General features: G+C 51.9%; 1 protein-coding gene across 2 annotated transcripts in view; it reads right to left on the bottom strand.

Annotated features, from left to right (window-relative positions):
* Positions 1-21,087, bottom strand: part of CAMKK1 (calcium/calmodulin dependent protein kinase kinase 1) — a 99,673-nt gene that overhangs the window by 23,094 nt on the left and 55,492 nt on the right. For both annotated transcript variants that reach the window (XM_080365391.1, XM_080365392.1), the window contains exons 5-9: positions 17,523-17,574; positions 16,889-17,022; positions 16,255-16,291; positions 13,870-13,891; positions 11,894-11,982 (exon numbers count right to left, since the gene is read on the bottom strand). In XM_080365391.1, coding sequence (XP_080221517.1) covers positions 11,894-11,982; positions 13,870-13,891; positions 16,255-16,291; positions 16,889-17,022; positions 17,523-17,574 — 334 coding nt within the window. The remainder of the gene's footprint in view (positions 1-11,893; positions 11,983-13,869; positions 13,892-16,254; positions 16,292-16,888; positions 17,023-17,522; positions 17,575-21,087) is intronic.

Here is a 21,087-nt window from a genome sequence, read left to right as displayed (position 1 = left end):
TGTAAATGAACAAGGAAAAATTCTAACAGCAAGAGCTCACATCTAACCAGAAATGATTTGGTGCGGAGCTGCTAATCTGATGAAGGCAACCTGAAATCCCTTTCATGCTCTGAAGAAACACAGTTCCTAAGGTCCCAGTCTTCCAGCTGTTGTGGGCACACTCCCCTGCACAGCCACCCAAAACAGGTTTCACAACGCACGGCCCGATCCTCTCCTGCGCTGTGCCTCACCACTGGTGCAGTTCAGTACAACACAGGGCTGCAGAAAGAATAAAAGATTCCCCCCAAATCATTGCCAAGTCTTCTTGTAGGCAAGAGAAAAAAACCTGGCTTGTTTGAGAGCTGCAGCAAGCAAGCAGGACTGCTTATTTGCAGGACACCAACACGACTAAGCTCAGAAAAACTTTCCAAATTACCAACTTCTGCTGCAAGTTCAGACCGTTTGCAGATAAGGCGTTGCAGGGAGATGGGCAGGGAGCAATGATTTCAGCAGGGCTGGCCGAAGGCTGACTGGCCAAGTGGCAGGACGTGCCTGCAGTGACACGAGCATCACTGTCACACGCTCCGAAAGGAGCCCGGGGACAGCCTCCTGCAGGAAAGATACTTGTTAAACCAGCGTGATCTACATTTCCAGCACAACACTCAAAGGAAAAGATGGTGTTATCTCTGCAGAACTCCAGAGGGATGGCTGAGCATCGCAGGCGTAAAGCCTGTCACTAACAACACCCTCCAGACTGCTAATGACTGTACAGAAGGGACACCGCCGAGGAACACACAACTCACTGAGCCACCCAAGGGGAGCAGGTGACAGCCTCAATCAAACACAATCACCAGCACAAATTAACCCTCTAATTTCATCAGCCTGAAGCACCTGGGAGCAAGTTTCTTCCCTCTCCAGATGTAAGAGCAGCAGGCAGGAAGGCACCTTTGTTAGGATTGCTATTCAATGTCTCTGGAAGCCAGGACTAGAGGTCCCAGAAACAAAACCCTCGTCCTGTCCTTGGGATTAAGGACATGTTGCGACACCACCGCTAACAACAGGAGCAGGGCTGCAGCAGGCACAGAAGAGAAGGAAAAACGCTTGTAACACCTGAAGCAAACCCTCAAATGTGCTTTAAAAAACATAAGCGAAATCACTATCTGTATCGGTGCACCTAAACTTGCTCCATGAGCATTTGGGAATTTTAAACCAACCCTTAATGGGTTAACATGACCTCCCCTTAATGGGGCAGCTGGGACCCCTAAGTTGAGTCTGTGCCTTTGAGGGAACTTCCAGCTACTCTGCGTCCTCAAAGAGACCGGCCATGGCAAGGCGTTGGGTTTTTCGCTTGTGCCATGCCAGAAAGAGTCACAAAGCAGGCAGACATCAGCCCTGCCGAGCCTGCCCTCAGACCCACACCACCCACACCATCCAGCCACAGGGACGCGGCTGCTGGATGCACGCAGCCTTAGGAAGGACCATCCCATCGGTGCTCCCCTCCCATCTCACCACCACCACACGCAAGGGTGACATCAACAGCTAAAAATCACCCGTTCCCATGGGAATGTACCTGTTAACATCGATGCTGAGCTGGCCAAAGCAGAGCACTTTGCTGAAGCTGCTTTGGCAACCTGACAAAATGATACCATGCGTAGCTTTTCCCTGGAAAAGACTGTGCTCTCAGAGCAGAGGTTTGTGCTCTCAAAGCTCACTGGAACAATTCCCCTGGGCTCCAAGATGCTCTGCACTTTCTTGCTGACAGACCTGATTCAAAGAAGGGATCGATACCTCTTCATAATGAAAATAAGGCAACGTAAATTATTACAGAGCCCTTAGAAGAAAGTCTGATTCTGCAGCGCTCTGTTAAATTCGGTTTTAGGGGACCCATCTGTCACTGCAGTGGAAAGGTAACTATTTCAGGCATATTTGCATCAATCCCATGGATTTCTGGAGCATCTAGGCGAAGATCCCAAAGCACATTAGCTTTGCTAACAAAATACTTGTTTGCTAAACCTCACAGCCACCCCGTGAACCAAGCAGGCAGGACAGCTGAGGGCCCATTTATTACATTTTCATCACCGCTTGTGTTAGAAAGCTTGAGCAGGCACACGTGAAGTTGGACTGAGTGGAGCCCTAGAGCCCCGAGGTGCTCAGAAACAAGGGAAATCATTCCTAAAACTCTGGGCTGTGCCCTGACTTCGGGCATGGAGCGCAGGCACCTACGAAAAGCCTGCTGAAGGCTGATGCTACATGGTCCAGAGTTACAACCTCACCGGAGGATTCAGGGTGCTCAGGGTGTGAGCAACAACTGGGAAAGGACTAGCTCCTTCCCAGTTTCAGACAGAGCCTCTAGCAGGTAGTGTTGCACCCCCTGCCTAGAGCAGCTGGGATGAACTTGTACTGGGCTGTTCAAATTTGAGCCCAGATGGAACAGCTACCCAAAATAAAAGGTCTCCTCGAAAATCTGGCTTTTCAGGGTTTTGTTCTGTTTCTTCATCACAATGTATTTTAATTCAGTTGGTATTAGCAGCACGGATACAATAGTTGGGGTATTTATGTCCAAACCAGGGTCATCCCGAGTTTCTCTGAGCAATAGGGATGTGGGGCGAGCTGTGCTGGGGCTGCCTGTCCTCCTGCTTTCCACCTTCCCAACAGGGGCAGAAAAAAGCACCCGCAGCTTCCTGAAAATTCCTGAAAAGCTGCCTGTGACTGTGCCGCTGGTCCTTAGGGCAGACCTTGTCCCAGGATGGACTCTGAACACCTCTCCGGTGGCACACGTGGATGACCCGCATCCTATCGGTGGTTTCAGGCAGCCTGCACCCACTTCTCCCCGCCATCCGGAGCACAAACGTGGTTTCTCATCCTTGGCCCTAGACAACAAGACAGCATGTCTTTCACGCCAAGAGACTGTCACAGCTGCCTGGTGGCACTTGGTGCCTCCAAGCCTCTGGTGGTACTCGGTGCCTGCCAACACTCTGGGTGCTGACTGTCCAGGGAACGAGCAGCTGGTTTGTACTTCCAGGTCACTAAACACGGCCATTTAGGACACTGCTTTGGCAACCCACTGACCATCGTCTCCATGAAAAGCCATCAGGTGATGTGGGAATGGTATGAAAAGAAAGCACAGGCTTACATGCCTCTGAACGGGGGTCAGCATCCCTGCAGAACTGAGCTTGCAATAGAGCCAAATGACTTCAATGACAAAATGAAGCTCTTGCAGAAAGCCAGCACCCCAAGCATCATCGCTGCCGTTCGCATGCATGTTGCCCGGAGTGCACCCCAGCCCCTCTGGGAGGTACAGGGTCCCAGAGCATCATGGCTTTAAACTGTGCTGTGGCTTAAAAATCCTGCAGCATTCATATCTCGGAGCAGTGTCCAGGCAGGGGTGACCCCCCAGTAGCTGTGGTACAGTAGATGGGGCTGGAGAAAGGAGCAGGTTTTGGGGAGAATCTCTGCTGCATCCAGCCCTGCCTGTGCTCTCTGCAGGGCTCCTGCCACCCTGTCTCCCTGCTCCATTACTGCTCCTCAGCAAAGCCCCACTGAGCATATCATTTCTTTCTCGTCAGTCCCTTGGGTGCCTTCAGTGGGACAAGGCAGCTTTTTTCAGAACGTGCAACTCATCTCACAAATGCTCCTCATTTCTAGATGCCGCAGGCTACTCAGAGGCTAAACAAATTTTCCTTTTCATTCAGAAGTAAACGCCTGGGAACTGTCTGACTAGATGAACAGCCAGTGAAGACCAAGAGGGAGCAGACACAGAAGTGCTAGAAAAAGGACAGGTTGTTCCTTGGTCCTTTAAAAAAAGGTGCTTTTCACTGCATTCCCTTCTGGAAACCTTTGAGCTCCAGCAGGTTAGTACCAACTTGCTAAAAGCTCATTTAAAAATTATACGTATAAAATTTCTCAACGCACTGACACATCCTGCTATTTACTGAGGCTAATGTTGAATTATCCTTGATTAAAACCAGAATCCCATTCCCACTCAAGGGCAAAAGCAATCCAGACGGTGCTACTGCAGAGTCTGCTTAGTATTACTCTCACATCCCCCCTCTAGCGAAGAAATGATTTAACACCCTCCCAAGGAAACTGCTGCACCACCATCCAGAGCTCAAACTGGATGTTTAAACCTCTGTCCTTGCCCACAACGCTCCGCTGAGAGCCGGAGGACAGGGATGTAGCGGGCAGTGCAAGGGGAACACCCTTCCTCCCACGCTTAGCTCCTTGGGGGGTTTGGTGTAGCAGCAGGGGCAAGGATCACAGCTCTGATCTTCTCAGCTCTGTTTCATTACTTTGCAGCTCTCTTGCTGCATCCACCAAGCCTCTGCTACTCGAGTACGTTGCTTAAGCGAGGGTTTTACAAAGGGGGATCCCGACACACAGCCCTTTGGAAGGGTTCAGCTCCCGTTCGGGCTCCATCTCCAACGCCCAGCTGACCGCCCGCTCTGGCAGAAGCAGTAGGGGTGGGATGCTGCTGGTAGGAAGCAACGGAGAAGAGGAAGGTGAGGCCAAAGGCTGCCCTTCTACCGCTGTGCTCCAACCCACACGAGCACACCGTGTATCACTGGTCACAGAGGACACACAGAGCTTGCTGCCAGTGACACACATGTCAACGGTCAAGGGACGTGCCGGGAAGGTGAGGAGCAGGGACGTGCAGCGAGTGCTGCCCAAACCACCTGCACAGTCTGTGCCATGGGCTGCTTCTAATGCCGAGCACAAGCACTGGTGGAACTGCTTCGAACAACAAAAGTCAAAGTGCCTGATCTTCCTTCAGAGGCTCTAACACATCTCTCTGATCTGCTCCACCAGCTCATTAACTCTCTCTTAGACAAAAGTCCTCATCGATCAGTATCAGCAACACTTGTAGCTACATGAAAGGTTTTTTGTTTGGTTTTCTAAGCATCTGAAGAGAGCTTGTCTGAATGTGATAAAACACAAGCCAGGCAAGCCAGTCCCTCTTCTCCTGGTGGTGTCACTTATAACACCCAGCACTCGGCAGTGGTGGCTGCAGTGTCACATCAACACGCTCCATTTCGAGGAGCTCGGAACTTGTGCAGGCAAGAGGCAGGAGCAGAGAAGGAGCAGGTCCCTGTTTCCCACATGGGAATGGAGGCACAGGTGGATCAAGTAGTTTGCTAGGAACAGTAGAGTTCCAGCTCTGCTGGCCCACACCAACATGAGGTCCAAGGAACTCACCTCTGAGCAAAGCCAAACCAGATCAAACCCATCTACACCACTGATGCTTCACCGCACCTACCCCAGCTTACGTTGCAGTAGATATCCTTCAGAAGAGACAACCCTGTGTTGACTCAGACGTTGATATATTTGCTTGATTTTCCTTTTAAGATAATGGAAACTACACTCACGTATTGGTGATCAAGTAGATTAAGTCTTATCTCAGAAAAGCCAGCCTTGATCTGCACATCAGGTACTTTGTTACTGCTCCAGGCTGAGCGCGCAGGGCTCTGGAGCATCGCAGGCATCCCTACAGGTGCCCTGCAGAGACCTGCTGCTGGAAAGGTGACATCCCAACGGCTTTAGCCACTCGTCACGACCCTCCCTTCAACCCAATAGCTCAGCTGAGACAAGCATGCTCTGCAGCAGAGGGGCCAGAACTGCCACCCTTAGTGTCATTAGGCACAGTCACAGGAGGGAAATTAGGCATTTTCTACAGAGAACACAGGAAACCATGTTTTTTCTTCCTTTCAGCCACACTGATAGCAACTGTTTCAGCTTCTCGTGAGCCAGATAAAATACCAAGCTTGCAGCTCAACAGCAGAAGGGGCAGCTGCTGTGCTTCATCTGGACTATGCAAGTCAGCAGGGTTTTCCCCTGGGTCAAGCCTGTGTGCGCGTTCCGTGCCGTCTGCCCCGGGTAACATCACAGCCAGGCTACCTGCTTACATACACCTCCCGTCTGCTCACTCTTACTCTTAGGCTCTTACTAAATGTCCCAGTCCTAAAACCAGACTGGGATACCTGCCTGGCATATCCCTCCTGTCTTTTGATGCAGTGCACTTCTCCTTCACCACCTCTCCTGTGGCTCCCATGTCCATCTCCTGCCACTGGAGAGGAGTTTGAGGTACTGGTTTCCACTGTTCATCTGCCAAAACAAACTGGGATGACACCAAATTCACCATCACTCAAACCCATTTACCATGCAGTTATTAAACGTGAGTCACCACTGAGTCGATCCAGACGGAAATTTTACTGCCTTTAAGAAGTCAAACCTGTATTTGGGTATCACCCCATCCAGGATATCTGAAGTAAACCAGCAGAATATCTGCCTTTGCCCAGCAAAGTCCTTCATCCACCTTTGTCCTTCGTAGGCTTTGTTGCAGGGAGGGATATGCTAATGCTTGCAGCCGTTTCAGCCACATTTACTGTACAAAACAAGTCTGAAACACATTTGTGCCCCTAATTAACAAGGCTTGGGGGGCTCCAGGACTTTTTCTAACAGATGGTCGAAGGGGTGAAAGGACACTTGGCACAGACAAGCACTCTGCAGCCTCGGAAAGCTGCCTGTGAAGGTGTGACAGAGGTCTGTAAACCAGGGGTGGTGCAGAGTGGACAGGATTGTTCCCAAGTCACTGCTGGCATCGCCCGAGACCTGCAGGATCAACCTGAACCCCCAATGGGAACTGCTTCCCACAGCATAACAGGAGCAGGGAAGAGAGAGAGAGTTGGGAAGAGAGTTAGGAAGAGCAGGGGGTAGCAGACATTGAGGATTTACACACAACTTCAAAAAGCAAACGAACAAACGAATGTAACAGTATCAGAGGTTGTTAACTACAAAGACACAACCTTTGGCTGAGGAAATGTCTGGGCCACTGCTCCCAGGGTGCAGGGTGAGTGGCTGGGCACCCACCTGGCTGGCACTGCTGGTGGGTCCCACTGCCAGGCACCCTGGGCTGACCCCGGGGCATCACCAGTCACCTCCCAGCTTCCAGGATTGACTCCTGCTGCGGCAGCTAAGTCCTTCGGTGACTCCTCGCTATCCACCACATCTACTTCTGCTGAGCATCACTGAGAAAGCAACGTTTGCCTTACTAGAAGGAAGACTGAACCTTAAATAACCCCGCATAAGCACTATGAGAGGGAAGTTACAAGTGGAAAGGGAGGTAATTGCACATATCCCCAGTTCAGAGACGCTTAAGCACATGCTTTAGTTAATGACACAAATAATCCAGCAGAACTTTTCCATCCAAAGTACTTAATCACGTTCTGAAATTACCACTCCAGTGGTACTTCGAGCACAGAGACAACAGCCTGGCTCCCTGGTGCACGCGTGCAATGCCCTCAGTACTGGGGAAATCTTGCCAGCGGGAGCAAAAACACTTTCCTTCATAGGGCCCATTTCACGAGGACGGGAATTAAAGTTTGCATGTGTGTAAATAACTCCTGACACAGTCAGCACAACAGAGCCCCGGTCTGAGACAGGCACACAAACCCAGAGCATGTGAACCCGTGATACCACCACGCTTAAGCTCAAAATATTTTCCCAGCAGGTCGGGGGCCAGAGGAAGGGATGCTCTACCATGCGCAGACCTCCCCGGCTCTCACACCTTGAACCTGCCTCCGTTTCTTCACCGTTCAGTGAATGAGGTTGGGACTGTGCGTACTTCCCAGTATTAAATGTATGAAACCCAGAAGCAGCTGACCGTGCTGCTGCCTGGATGGGGAGCTCTCAGCTGCCCCCAGGGCATCCCCCCCTGCCTAAGCAGGCTTCCCACCTGGCACAGGATCCTTCTGCTCTCCTCACACCGAGCCTTGCCTTCCTCCAAATGCTTCTCCCCAGAGCCAGCCCTCCTGCAGGAGGTCCCCATCCCAGGCACGCATCATGGATAACCAGTCAAGTCCAGTCCCTACAGACAGACACACAGCGGCCATGGACCACAGGCACCACCGGTAATCGAGGAGGCCAGCCTGCGTGTCCCACCGGTAATCGAGGAGGCCAGCCCGCGTGTCCCACCTGCTGGGCTCCCGCAGCCCTTCCCGGTCACTGCAGACCCTTTGCACCAAGGACAGCACGCTGGCCTGGATTAACACCTTGCAGGCTCTGACAGGAATTGTTTGCAACTTCTAATTTAATCAAACCTACCCAGCAATGCTGCATTTGCTGCCGTGCTGACTGAGAGCTGCAACCATCTGCATGGTTATTGAGACTCCCAAACTGCATAACAATTATGTACGCTTACATTAAAATTACCTTGCAATCTCTAGATTGCCTGGCAACACTTTTCCTTCAGCATGCACAAACGGTGCGCTTTTCCTTTTAATTACATAATAATTGCCATGCATTTACCCAGCGGTTCCGAGAAGACCATTTTTAACTTTCATTTGCTAATAAAATAAGTGGTTACTCAATACCCCAAAATAAAGCATCCTATTGTTCCTCTTGCTGGGCATACTTGGGCATCCTATAGTTTATTGCCCAATTTCACTCCCTCTGCCTAGGACTACCCAAATTTTACTACTTTTTTTTTTTTTTTTATGTTTTACTATCTTCTAAAGTCAAAGTTTTCTCCGAGCAGGAACTGTTATGCCAGCAGCATCCAGCGCAGCAGAGCTGGGATCTCCTCCCAGCTGAGGCATACAAATTCTGCTGTAATATGAATGCTAATGAGAAAATAAAAAACTGCAGTCTTCGCCCTTCAAACTACTGAAAAACAGTCTCGAGCTTCCCCTTCACGTATGGATTTCCCACCAACTTCCAGGGGTGACCCGACTGATTTGGGCACTACCTGGAAGCTTCTGGACTGTCACAGACTTGCAAAGATTTTATTCCCAGTGACGGGTTTTAGCCAAAAAGTGAGGTGATGCTGCATTTCAATGCAGAGATGGACCAGGGTGCTGCAAAACACCTCCCTCTGCTTCAGCAGTGTGCTCAGAGACTTGTTCTCTGCTGGTGTTTGAATCCAGATGAGTCTTCAACAAAAGCCTTATAGAAGTGAGGGGCTTGCTCTGGCTCCAAGGAGCTGCTGAGCTTGCAGGAGCCACCAGAGAGGGGCAAAATTAAGGCAGACGTGGCATGACAGCAGCACGAAACGTTACTTTTGAGTTTGATGTGCCTACACCTTGGCTTTTTGTAAGCACATTTAAAACAATTCCCTCGAGTTTGTGAAAGCTGCAGGTATTTATTTCCTAAGGTTGAAACAGCTGGAAACATCTCACCTTGGAGCGAGCAGGGAGGGTGACACAGCTCCATCTTGCACGTCTGACGTTTCACACTTTGCACTGCTCATTGACTGGGGATGACGATCCTCGTCCCTCCCTCTCCTGGCCACCCTGACTTCGGATCTGCCACCAAACCCGTGCGTTGGCACTGCCAAACCCAGCCAGGTTTACAGAAGGTTGCCAAGCCCAAGATGCCCAGCTAACCTAGATCCGTCCCGAGAACCCGGCGTATCGCAGCTGCCTCTGCTGTCAGCTCAGCACAGCCACAACCACAAGGACAATGCAGACAAGCTGCTGAAGGACAGGCAAGGATGGAAGAGAAGCCAAACCAGAGACCTACCCGCCCTGGCACTCCATCTCCTGCCAGGGGCAATAGCTTGGGGAAAAGCATCAAGCAGAAAGTTGGGACACCCCTGGCAGCCACACTCCCTGCTTCGGGGAGCTCGATGGCAAACTCTGCCCGTGTCCTCATATTTTGTTGTCCTTGATGGGCTTTTCTTCTACAGATCCATCTCCTTGCTTGGAGCCTGTTTGGTTCCGGCACCTCCTAGCTCCCTTAACACTGAATTTCACACGCTACATGAAAGGGTAATTCCTTCTGGTTTAAACTGGCTCCCTGATTATTTTTATTTGCAACCCCTTAGTTCTTGTGTTTCTAGAGACAGAGCAGATTCCTTCCCTGTTCATCACTTCCCCGACACTGAGATTTTATAAGCCTCTGTCATATCACCCCTTCCCATGATAATTTTCAAATCTTAAGAGCTTTGGTCTTCTCTCTGCACAAAAGATGTTCCATCTCTGTACAGAAAATGTTCCAGGACCATCCTGACCATCCTTCTCGGGCATTTTCCAGCTCTAGAGGGCTCTTTCTAAGACAGGCTGAGCCGAGTCACACAAAACATTCAAGGTACTCCTTGCCTGTACCTAGGAGCTCTTACAGATCCAAATAACTGGATTTCTGTTTTCTTGTCTGTTTCATTCCCCCTAATTCCCCAAATCTTGTTAGTTTTGTTGAACATCACCAGTGGGCTGGCATTTTCAAGAGAACTATTAAGAACCAAGCTCGAGTGAGAACAGCTGATTGAGAGCCCATCATGATGTACAGATTTTTAGTGTTTGTCCCCCTCATGCATTACCCTGCAGTCAGCAACGTGGATTTTTATCTCCCATTTTACCATGCCATCACTTGCAATCACAGCATCTTCCTGCCAGTCTTCGCAGTTGGTTCTGACAACGACTATCCTGAATAACTAGATGTCATCACCCATCTCGATGACTATCCTGAATAACTAGATGTCATCACCCTTATTGTACTCTACCTTTTTCACATCATTTAGGAATATATTGAACAACCCAGGCCGCATTACGGATTCCTGTTTAACCACACCCGTGACTTTGCTCCATTGCGAAAGCTGGATTCCTACTTTCCTGATTGTCTAGTTATTAATCCACAGAAGGCCACCCAACCGAAGGGATTTATGAGCTACTGTTAATGAACCTAATCAAAAGCTGTTTGGTAATCAAAATACAATGTACTAACAGGATCACCTTATCTACACGTTTGTTGTCTTCTCTGGAAAATAGAGATAACAGATCTGTGAGGCAGGAGTTCCCTCTGCAAGAGCTCTATTGACTCTTTGTCCTCACATTCAGCTGCCCAGCCATGGTAGATTCTTTAGTGCATCAGTGTGCAGAGACAGCAGTCAACGATGAGATGGCGAAACTCTAGGGAAGGCTGTCTACCAGGAGGACAGCAGAATTTGATTCTCCTCTACCAGGAGGACAACCTGCTGGCACGGGTCAGAAGAGAAGCCCAGCCACAAAGCCAGCAGCACAAGGACTGCAGATCAGCAGCGAGCAAAATGCACCACCCGACGGCCAGACATCCCTCGCTGCGGAGAGCAGAAGCTTACACGGACACACCAGCTCTGCTAAGGGTCCACCAGGGCAAACGGCACCCAGTCCTCGATGCTCCACAGGGCTCATGCTCACAACATACCAGCACACAGACCGCTCTACCCTGTGGCTTCGGTTCAGGGACCCCTCCTCTTCTTCTACCCGTCATGCCAGCAGGGCCACGTCAACTCCAGAGGGGCCAGAAAATTCCCTGCCATCATTTACAAACCCGTCAGGGCTTCCTTGTGCTCGTCAGGGCAGGTGCTCAGCAAAGCATCCGGCCTCAGTTGTGGCAGAAGACTTACCAGAATAAGGCGACAATGATCAAATTGGCTACGAAGAAGAGGAACCCCACTGCTGCAGTCTCCGGCCAGAGCCTGGGAACACACTGGAGCCCTGAGCCACGAGGAGTCACCCGTGACAGCGCAGAGGGTGCGGAGGACGGGCACCCTCCCTGTGCTGCTCCCCAGCTCTCCCCACAGCTGGCGCTGGCCCTGCTAAGCTAGAGACAGGGATTTGTCCCAGTTGGAGCTGACCGCTCGTGTCACTGCAAACACCCACTTGCTGGCTCTGCTATTGCCTTCAGGGACGCTCCTCAGCAAGAAGCAAGTGGAAGAGAAGAGGGAAGCTGCTGTTTTCCTAACGTCCTTTCTGAGGAACACCTGCTCCCAGCATCTGTGACACTGCCTGGTTACAGCTGAGCCCAGTGGGGCCCCTGCCACCTGCAAAGCCCACCCCGTGCCATGAGGGGGGACCTGCTGGCTCAGCTGACAGCCCACCGGAGCCGAGAGGCTTCTCCCCAGCTGAGCAGAAGGCCAACGCACATCAGTGCTGGGGGTACTCACAGTACTCGATGCCCAAGACGATGTCTCGGAAGTAGAGCCGAGCCTGCTCCTCGCTGAAGGGCTGGTCGCTCGGTACCTCCATGACAGGGCTGTAAGGAAGAAGGAGAGGGACTCAGCACCTTGCAGAATGGCAGCAACGCTCCTTGCTGGAGGAGTTTCATGTTCTCCATCACCACATCCCCAGCGTGAGGGCCAGGCTCCCGAGAGGTCCTGGGTGCTGTGACACAGGAGGGAGGCACAGCCATCCTTTCTGGACACAGTGACGCCGAGGTCAGTGAGCTTGGCTAGCACTGACAGGTGGCTTTGCGCAGTCCCTGAGCCAGCGTGAGCCACCCCTCATCACCATGATTAACTGCTTCTGTCTGCACAAAATCAGGCAAACGCTGAGAGCCCTAATGGGAACAAGTACAGAGAAAGAACCAAACTGGGTTTGGCCTTCAGTTTCTTGCTAAAGCTGCTCATGGCTGCGAACACCAGCATCACCAGCAGGTGCCCAGCAGCAGCGGGGACAGAGTGCCCATTGCTGTGCACTGGACATCATGCCTGCTGGGGCTCAGTCCTGAAGCAACATCAGCGTGCAGCTTGTCTAAACCAACGCAGAATCTAGAGACGAACCAGTGGCTTAAAGGTTGAGTGGACATATTTCCAGTGCATTGTGTTAAACTGCTTCGAAAACTTCTTTAACTGTTCAGGGTTCAGCCACCACTGGCACTCAGCCATTCAGCTGTGAACAGCCAAGGTTACCTGGTCGGCTTGTCCTCTCCTTTCTTTTGTACGCCGGCATTGCTGAGAGATGCAGTCTCCTCTAAAAGCTCCTCTTCTGCCTGTGCCTGCTGAAAGCTGAGGGCAAAGAGGATGCAGGAGCCACTCCGCACCTCCTGTTCCCCAGCGGATGAATGGCAGGAGCCAAGGACTTCACTGCGCTGGGGGTTAATCCTGCTTGTGCTCAGCAGCTTGACCTTGCATTTGGACATACGCCCACTGACTTGAGCTGGATTTCAACGATCGCTCCCAAGGCACTGTCCTTGCAAGCCAAACCCTGGTGGGGAACAGCCCTTTGCCAAAGCCAGGCTCTGTGGCCTCAGCACCCAGCAGCAAAGCCTTCCTGCAACACTTCTCCCTTGCTGCCCACTTGATTGATGACCTTCAGCTCCCGTTTGCATTTTTTCTGCCTCCCTCTTCAGGCACATCTCTCTGCGGCTGAAACCAGCCGGCAGGACTGACAGAGCCACTAATGGAGTCTAATTGCCTCCTGCTAGAGGCAGGCAGGCTGCGCTGGCTGAGCTGCATGTTCCCTGGCCACAGCTGATGACAAGAGGGTGGGTTTTATTTTTCCCTCCCCCTCTCCTACAGGATAGTCATCAGCCTGGTCACCAGGGAGACTGGGGAGCCTCTCACCAACCTGTTGGAGCTGGCAGTCTGCAAGAGGCTTGCTGGTGCGGCCAGAGAGATAAATAAGCCCTTTGGGAATCTCCCCCATCCTGGGCACAGGTCTCCTGGCCACGCTGTGACTCTGCAGAGGTGCAGAATCAGCACAGGTGTAGTGAAAAGCACTGAGGATTCTCCCACCACCTCATCACTTCTCCTGCTACAGAAAAATGTGCCAACAAACCAGCCTCCCACGATAAGTTAGTGCTAGGGGCAAAATAAGGCAGTGGGTGGCAAGCGAACACTGATGCAACCCTGCACCCCTTCTGCCAGAGCTGTCACCCCAGCAGGGTAATGCTACCAAAACCTTTTCTTCCAGGCATGTGATGGGGAATTGGCACCAAATTTGTTTTCTGGATCACAGCCTGGCACCTGGACATGCCCTCCTGGCCCATCACTATTCACCACATCATTCTGGGCTGTACCAGCGCTGGATGCTGCTGCCTCTGCGCTTGCCCCACTGTACACATCAATCCTCCATTTCACCTAGGAAGCCGATGATGAACACACAAATTTTCAACACAAGGGATCCCAGGAGGGCTACTTACCCTTTCCTCAGGAGGTCAAACACTGCAAGAAAAGGAAATCACACCATAAATGAATCAGAAAAGGGGACCGGGCTTATCAATTTTGTAGCACCTACAAACCCACATATATTCCCACATCTGCAAAATCAATTTATCTCCACTCACTTCTCTTCCCTCACCCATGACAAGGACACTAGAGGATGCAAAATGAAAATATTCATTTCTTCCAAGACAAATATCCCTACCTCCTGCCAGCTCCACGCAGAGAGGCAGCGGGTGCTTATTTATCAACCGTATTTCTGCTGCTCCCGGTGTTCAGCCCTTGCTGCTTTGAGACCCATCTTATTCAGTACCTTCAGGGAGGGTGTTTGGCAGGATATTTCTGCTAAATGGCTGATAGCGAGTGAGATGCTGTAAGAACACGCTGCTCCATTTCTGCTGTGTCAATCAGCAACGTAGCTACACGGCTGTCAGAGGTAAACGCTCCCAGGCAGGAGCAATTGGAGCGGATTTCTTGGTGTGAGTTGAGGTTTGTAAAGCACAGGAGGTTTTGTGTCTGATTAGGGGGTTAGTGGCAATGTGTTTTTCTGGTCCTGTCTGACCTGGTCTGCAAACAGGAGAAGGATCTGCCTCTGTCTAGCGGGAGAGCTCTTTCCTCATGAACTGCTAAGGGATTTCTTGCACCCCCCAAGAAATGCAAGCAGATCGCCCTCCCCAGAGCACCAGCAGCCCTGCTTACAGCTGTGCTGCTAGGCCAGCTGAAGGTACCAATGTGCCAAGCCAGCCTGCGCTGCCTCTCCTTGCTCTCCAGGCAGAAGAAGCTGCAGTTTGTGGCAGCGTTTCGTTACTCAACCACCCTGCGCCATTGCAGGTCATTTGGTTTCCATCGGCACCTTCCACCCCCTGCTTCCTTCCCCGTGAGTGTGCAGCAGAGCTCACAGCAGTCCTTCACCCCAGCAGTGATTAGCAAAGAGCAAACGCCACTTTCTTTGGTTTTGCTTTGTAGCGGGGGCATTTTTCAAAGGAGAAAGGTGCAGTTCATCATCAGCTGGGTCAGCAGCAGGAGGAGGAAACCCACAGGCTCAGTCCTGATCACCTACAGCATCCCCTTGCTGCCGAGGGAACTGCAGAGGCAGAAGCTTGGTTTGCCTGTGTCACTCTGCCAGACCCGCTCACGAGATCCCAGGCACAGCAAAGAGGTGATGGGGCATGGACAACTGGGATGCAGCCACTGCTCGCTGCCCAGTGCACCCTCCCCAGGGTCCCAGTGGGACCAGGAGACGTGCCACTTGCCCTGCTGCTATCGCTGCCATTTCTGGGACCCTTATCTTGTTCCACAGCGAGAACTTGGGTTTGGGTTTATTGGGTTGGTTTTTTTTTTCTTTTTCTTTTCTGCAGCTTTGACTTCCTCATGCATTTATTTTCATTCAACAAAAAAGCTTCCTCCCTCACCTCTCCCCCTCCTCTCCATCCCCAGGGGTTCAGGCCTTTAAACATCAGCCCCAGCCACCCTCGGCACCACACCTGCCCCTGCCTGGGCTGCCGCTTTACGATGCTGCCAGAATGCCCCTGCAGCTTCAGCAGAAAGGGAAAAAGTGGCCTTTCAAAGGCAAATAGCTTTGTTTGCTAAGCAGAGGCCCCTTGCACAGGCAGCTTCAAAAGCATCCCATAATTATTTCATGAGAAGCAGCCTTGGAGCCTATCTGACTGGGAAACAGATGTAACAGGGTCACACATCCCCCTCCTCTGGGCCACCTCAGAGGGCACCTCAGTGCCTCCCTGGCCTGTCCCTCCAGGTTTTGCCTGACTGGGGTCAGCCTGTGGCTGGCACCTCCAGGGCTGGGGGCAGAGGAAGACGGAATGGGTGGGAATCCCTCACCCGAGCCCCCCGCGGCAGGGTCTGGGTTCAGAGGCCAAAGGCAGCAGCGCTGCTCCCTTAGGAGCTCCCGAGGCTCGGCAGGCTGCTCGGTGTCTCCGTAGGCATCAGAGGGGACACCCTGAGACGATGCTGCTTCCCAGAGTCTCTACCACTATCCACAGCCTACATAAGTCTGGAGAAACCAACCTCGCACCAGGAAGAGGAGAACCCATCCCTCACCCTTCCCTTCTCTCCCGGCCCCAGGACCGACGCACACACAGGGGAAGGCAGAGCCGCCATCGTGTCTTTTTAGTGTCCCCATGGCAAGATGTCCACAGCTGTACTAAGACCCCCAGCTGCCTTACCCTACTGCAAGGGGCCCTTCCATCCCAGCTGCCTCTACAGGCGTTTCACTTTTCAGAAAAAAAACAAGTCTGCTGAAGCTGGGACACGTTTCCTCCAGGCATCGACCCCGAGCCCCGGTACGTGTTACTTGCATCGCTAGGTCTAAGCCCAGACGGTTCTGTTCGCGTATACGAGTCACATACCCATGTACAAGTTGTCCTCTGCAGGATCGTCAAGGACCTGTAATGGATAACAGAGAGAAAAGGGGAAAGGAGGAAAAACAGCAGGGAAACAAAGAGATTTTAAATCAAGTAATATTTTACTGCTCCCTGTACACTGTGCTGAGCTGCAAAGCATTGAGGATGACTTAGGCTAATACTTCAAGGTTCCCAGAGAGAGGGGCTTTGAAGGGCACGGATTTTCCTGTCTCCAGGAAAATCTGGGCTTCTGCCTGTGTTTGGAGAAACAGCTTACTAATAAAGGTACTGCATGTCCTAATCTGACCTCAGGCAACAATGAGAACGGCACTGAAGTCTTGCACTAGTGCACCTTCCCAGGTTTGTCTACACACGTTTCACTGCTCAAAGCTTGTTGCTGTTTCCATCGGCACAGCTAGCCGCCTTCTCCTGGGCACCAGCCCAAAGCCTAGGGTAAGCATGTCACTTTGTCACACGTAATCAGTACGATCGTGGTTGGATTCACCAGCCTAAATTTCTACATTTCTTAACTACTTTAAAACAATTTTGGCTGAAGTAGGGGCGGCTGAAGAAAGAGCCTCTTGCTGCAATACAAATCCAACTTGTTTCAGTCTAGCTCGGGGTGGACGAAGCGGCTCACCTCTATCAGCTTAACAATGTTGACATGGTCCAGTTTCTTTAAGATGGCTATTTCCTGATAGACCCTGTCCAGCGGTGCCATGGGCTTTGGCTGCTCTCCGGAGCATGCTTTCGACCCTCTGGGAGGAGGACGACCTGCAAGCATGATAACAAGGTAATGAGATCTTCCCGAACAGCCGGAGGTATCTTCAGAGGGGGCAATGGCTGCTCACTCCTGCGTACCAGGCGCTGGTGAACTGAGATTTCCAAGCCCCATTCAGACCAGCTCCTCCCAGCCCAGTGGCCCAGCCACTGGAGCCAGGTGCTACCTGAGGGGGTAGAAGAGCCCCTGGGAGGAGGGGGTCCACCTTGCCTAACTTCCAGCACTTAATTAGGCTTCACAGATGGTAAACACGGAAGGGTCAGCACTTCAAAGAGACTCAGAAAATCAAAGCCAGGAACCTAATTACCAAGTTCGTTGGAGTTCCCTGCGGTTGTGCCCACCCTTTCACTATCCGCTGCATTTTAACCAGCCCCCAGCTACTTGGGCAGCTTACAAATGAGGCCAAGCTCTGCAGCCCTTGCAGACAAAGTTTCTACAGAGAGATTTGCCTGACCGAGGACAACGGGCAGACCTCTAAACGTGAGATACCCACGTGGAAATCCATACTGCTTCAAGAGCTTCTTTTTGGAGAGGACTTTCATAGCCTGAAAGGAGAAGAAAAAGCAGTGTTAAAACTGAACAAGAGCCAAAGTGCTCATTGCTGTGACCTGAGAGTATGCTGGGCTTCAGGGGCTGGCTCAGGGCTGCTCCTCAACCTAGGGAAGAAGTCTCCTGGTCAGTGGTAGCCACAGCAGAGATACACGTTGATACAGGCTTTGCTAAAAGCACTGCTAACCGTCTGTTTCATTCCTCTTTTCCCAGGGAAAAAATAAATGGGTTAGATTTATTTGAAATGAGACAAAGAAAAAGGAGCCCAAGTTCTGCATTTGGGGCAAGAGCTTGAGGGAAGAGGGGGTTTCCTCTAGCTGACCTTCATGTACCTGCTGCTGCGGCCATGCCACGAGTCAGAGCCACTTCAAGGCTGCTCCACCTTACGTTTTGCTTTGCCAGAGGCTCTAGGAAGCAAAAAAGTTGGGATGTCACAGGCGTACAGCTAACACCCTCGCAGCTGACACCGCAGACCTGGAACAGGGTGAGGACACAGCCCTTCCACCAGCTCTGCGCCACCCAGGGAGGCTTTTTGTATTCCCTGAGACTATTTTTGCCCCATAAACCTCTTCCACGCTGCCAGAGCAATAGAGAGCACCCACAGTGTGACCCAGCACCATGCCCAAGACCACGAGCAAGCTGCTGAACACCTGTCCCTGCACCATCAGGAACGGCGAGGCCAGCCCCGTGCAGGAGCACGGCGAAGGTGCAGGGAGGGAAGCAGGATTTTACCGGTGGCTTCCCTCCCTTCTCATACCTGGTGGCACGCTGGCACCGCTGCGAACCCAGGCAGCTGAGGGGGTCAGGGTTATTTTTTCTGCCATGCAATTAGCATTAGCACAGTGGCAAAAGGCAAGCTGAATGTAATAAACTGTCTCTGCGCCTCCATCTGCTCGGTGCGTTAATAACCCTTTGAGGGTCACTCAAACAGCCCTGAGTGGCCCAACAGATAAACACTTCATAAGAAACCAGCTCGTGGCACAACTTGCTTAGAAAAATAGTCTACGCTCCCAGGAGATGGGATGGTCACTGGCTCCTTCCCCTAGAATAGGTAGTTATTCCTATTCATTAAGCATCCAAATCCGTAATTCATGCTGGAGTCACCCCTGTGACATATAACTAACCAAGGACTCCTGCAGGACACAGTCAAATGCCAAGGAATTTTGCATTAATACCGTGGAGGCCGGCTCTCTGCACGCTACCTGTTTTTAATACATACACCAGGAACAGGTCACCAAAAAGATTTCAGCAAGCTCCTTCCCGGGCTGTTTTTCCTGGAGGCAATGCCACCACACACCCCAGGATCCCCACCTCCCGCCAGTGCTCCCGCTGCAGCCAGGTTCACGGCTCGCTGACAAGATTGTTATTTTTGGTACTGATCCAGTGAAATCCTCTGGATTTGCACCCGTGTAATTGAGATGAGACACTGTAGTTCTCAATCCTGCCTGACAGCTCCCCAGCCAACTGTTGGAAACAACAAAGTTGAGAGAGACGCAGAAGTGCTTATCTTTTGCTTAGCACAGTGCTGCGTTCAGTACAGCCAGCCAAATGATTCCTGGTCTGCTGAAAGAGGATCCAAGATGTGCACAATCACCTCCAAGGATGGCCAGGACCAAGCCTGGAGGACTTCCTACACTGCCTGCTTTTTTTCTATATATATAATGAAAATTTAAAGAGGAAAAAAAAATAAAAATCAAAGGAATTGGTACACAGCACACCTATTTCTCTTTCAACCATCGCCAGCCCGGGAGGAGAAGGCTCCTCTTGCTCCCATCCCACCTTGAGTCCTCCCTGCCTCGTGGCAAGGAGCTTTAGAAGAAGAAAGAGATGCAACGTGCTGGCAGGGGCTGGAGGCAGCAGCAAGGTTCGGAGTGGAGCAATAGCAGAGACAAGAAAAGCTCTTGGGGGACAGAAACAGAGGGAAAAAGAGCTGCTGCTGGCACCCTAACTCCTTGAAGGATGCTACGAGGGGTGACGGGGCGATGGGTGGCAGCTAGTATATGGCAGGCGAGGTGGCTGTAAACCACCCCTCCTGCTGTGCCAGGAGCACCAGGATATGCCTGGAACGGCTTCAAAGCACCAGTATCTGCTGCTACACCAGCAGGGCTGGATCAGGAGAGAGGACCCGTCCCACCGCACTTTCAAATGCAAACAGAGGATGAAGAGCAAATTTCAGCGTGCAACGGGCCACAGCCACTTAATTATCACAAGAGCAGAGACAAGAGCAGACGGCGACGAAGGCTGACGGCAATCCCAGCGTGAGCTGGCAGGACAAGGCTTCCTGGCGGAGTTGTACCTGTGCATAATGCGGGAGCAACACAGGGATGCTTCAGCAAACCTCTCCTTCCAGGCTCACTTGCATGAAAGAGCCAAAGACATTTGTACTCACAGGCAGAACTAATTAGCCAGATAATGCCTTTCTGATAAAGAACCAGCACGGAGCCAAGCCAGGGGATTTTCCCTTTGCGCTGGTAAGCCTTGCTTTGGCTTCCTCAGGAAAAAAGGGAGCCTACAGAAGATTTCCCCCACACAAGCCCCTGCACCCACCTTCCTTCCGACTATTCACGCATGGGCATGAGTCCTGACCCTTTCCTTCGAGAGGCAGCTGAAATCGTGCCCTTTTCTCTGAGGCATGTTTATTATCCAAGTTTACTTCTCTCCTAGCAACCTTGCAGCTGGAAACCACTGGGAAGCTGCCCAAGCGAAAGGAGATGCCAGGTTTACAGGGAGGAGGGATGCCCGGGACAGCAGCTTCCACAACAGCAGGACCCTGAACCTGCATCCTGCTGTTGGTAATGACAACAGCAAAACGGCCATTAGTTGTGGGAGGGAAGGGTGACAAAAATGGATGGAGCCAATGGAACTCATCCCTGTCCTTCATGACGCTTTCACAGCACTTGGAATATCATTTTATTTGCCGACAGAGACTCGCGTTGCAAGGGCAGACCCTACCTGCAGCTCCCAGGGGAGTGGGATGTTGCACAGAGGATGCTACTAACCACCCACATCCTTGGCTAGTGAGTGATGGCACCCTGCAGGAATGCCGAGCAGACAGGAGGCACTTCCAGCCCTTCCTCACCTGTCCTGTCCAACGCCCCTCAGATGAAGCGGCTCAGGGGGAAGCTCTGCTGGGAGAGAGGAGTGCCACGCACTGCAAGAAAACCCTCAGCCAGCCAGGCTTAGCAGCAACGGCCCTAAAATCCTGCTCCTGCTTTCATCACCTTTTGTCCGCCCTTTGTCCTGGCAGCAGCAGAATGACATCGACAGGCTGTTCCCATCCACGCTGTGACACCACAGCAGGGATGCCTTCCCAGCGCAGCCGTGCCCACCTGCTGGAGGCTCCTGCTCTTATCCCAGTTGTCCCAGCTCCTCACAACCCCACTGTGGAGCAGCACGGGCTGCTAAAGGAAACCAGAGGCTGGTTCCTCGGTCCTTGCCATGCTGGAGCGTAGCTGGCAGTTCAGTAGCTGTTATGTGAACTGCGGGATGAGAAACACGGGAGCCATGCC

The sequence above is a fragment of the Falco punctatus genome, assembly GCF_963210335.1.
Source record: "Falco punctatus genome assembly, chromosome: 1".
Classification (NCBI taxonomy): Eukaryota; Metazoa; Chordata; class Aves; order Falconiformes; family Falconidae; genus Falco; species Falco punctatus.
The sequence above is the reverse complement of the archived record's forward strand: the minus strand, read 5'-3'. Positions and strand labels throughout refer to the sequence as shown.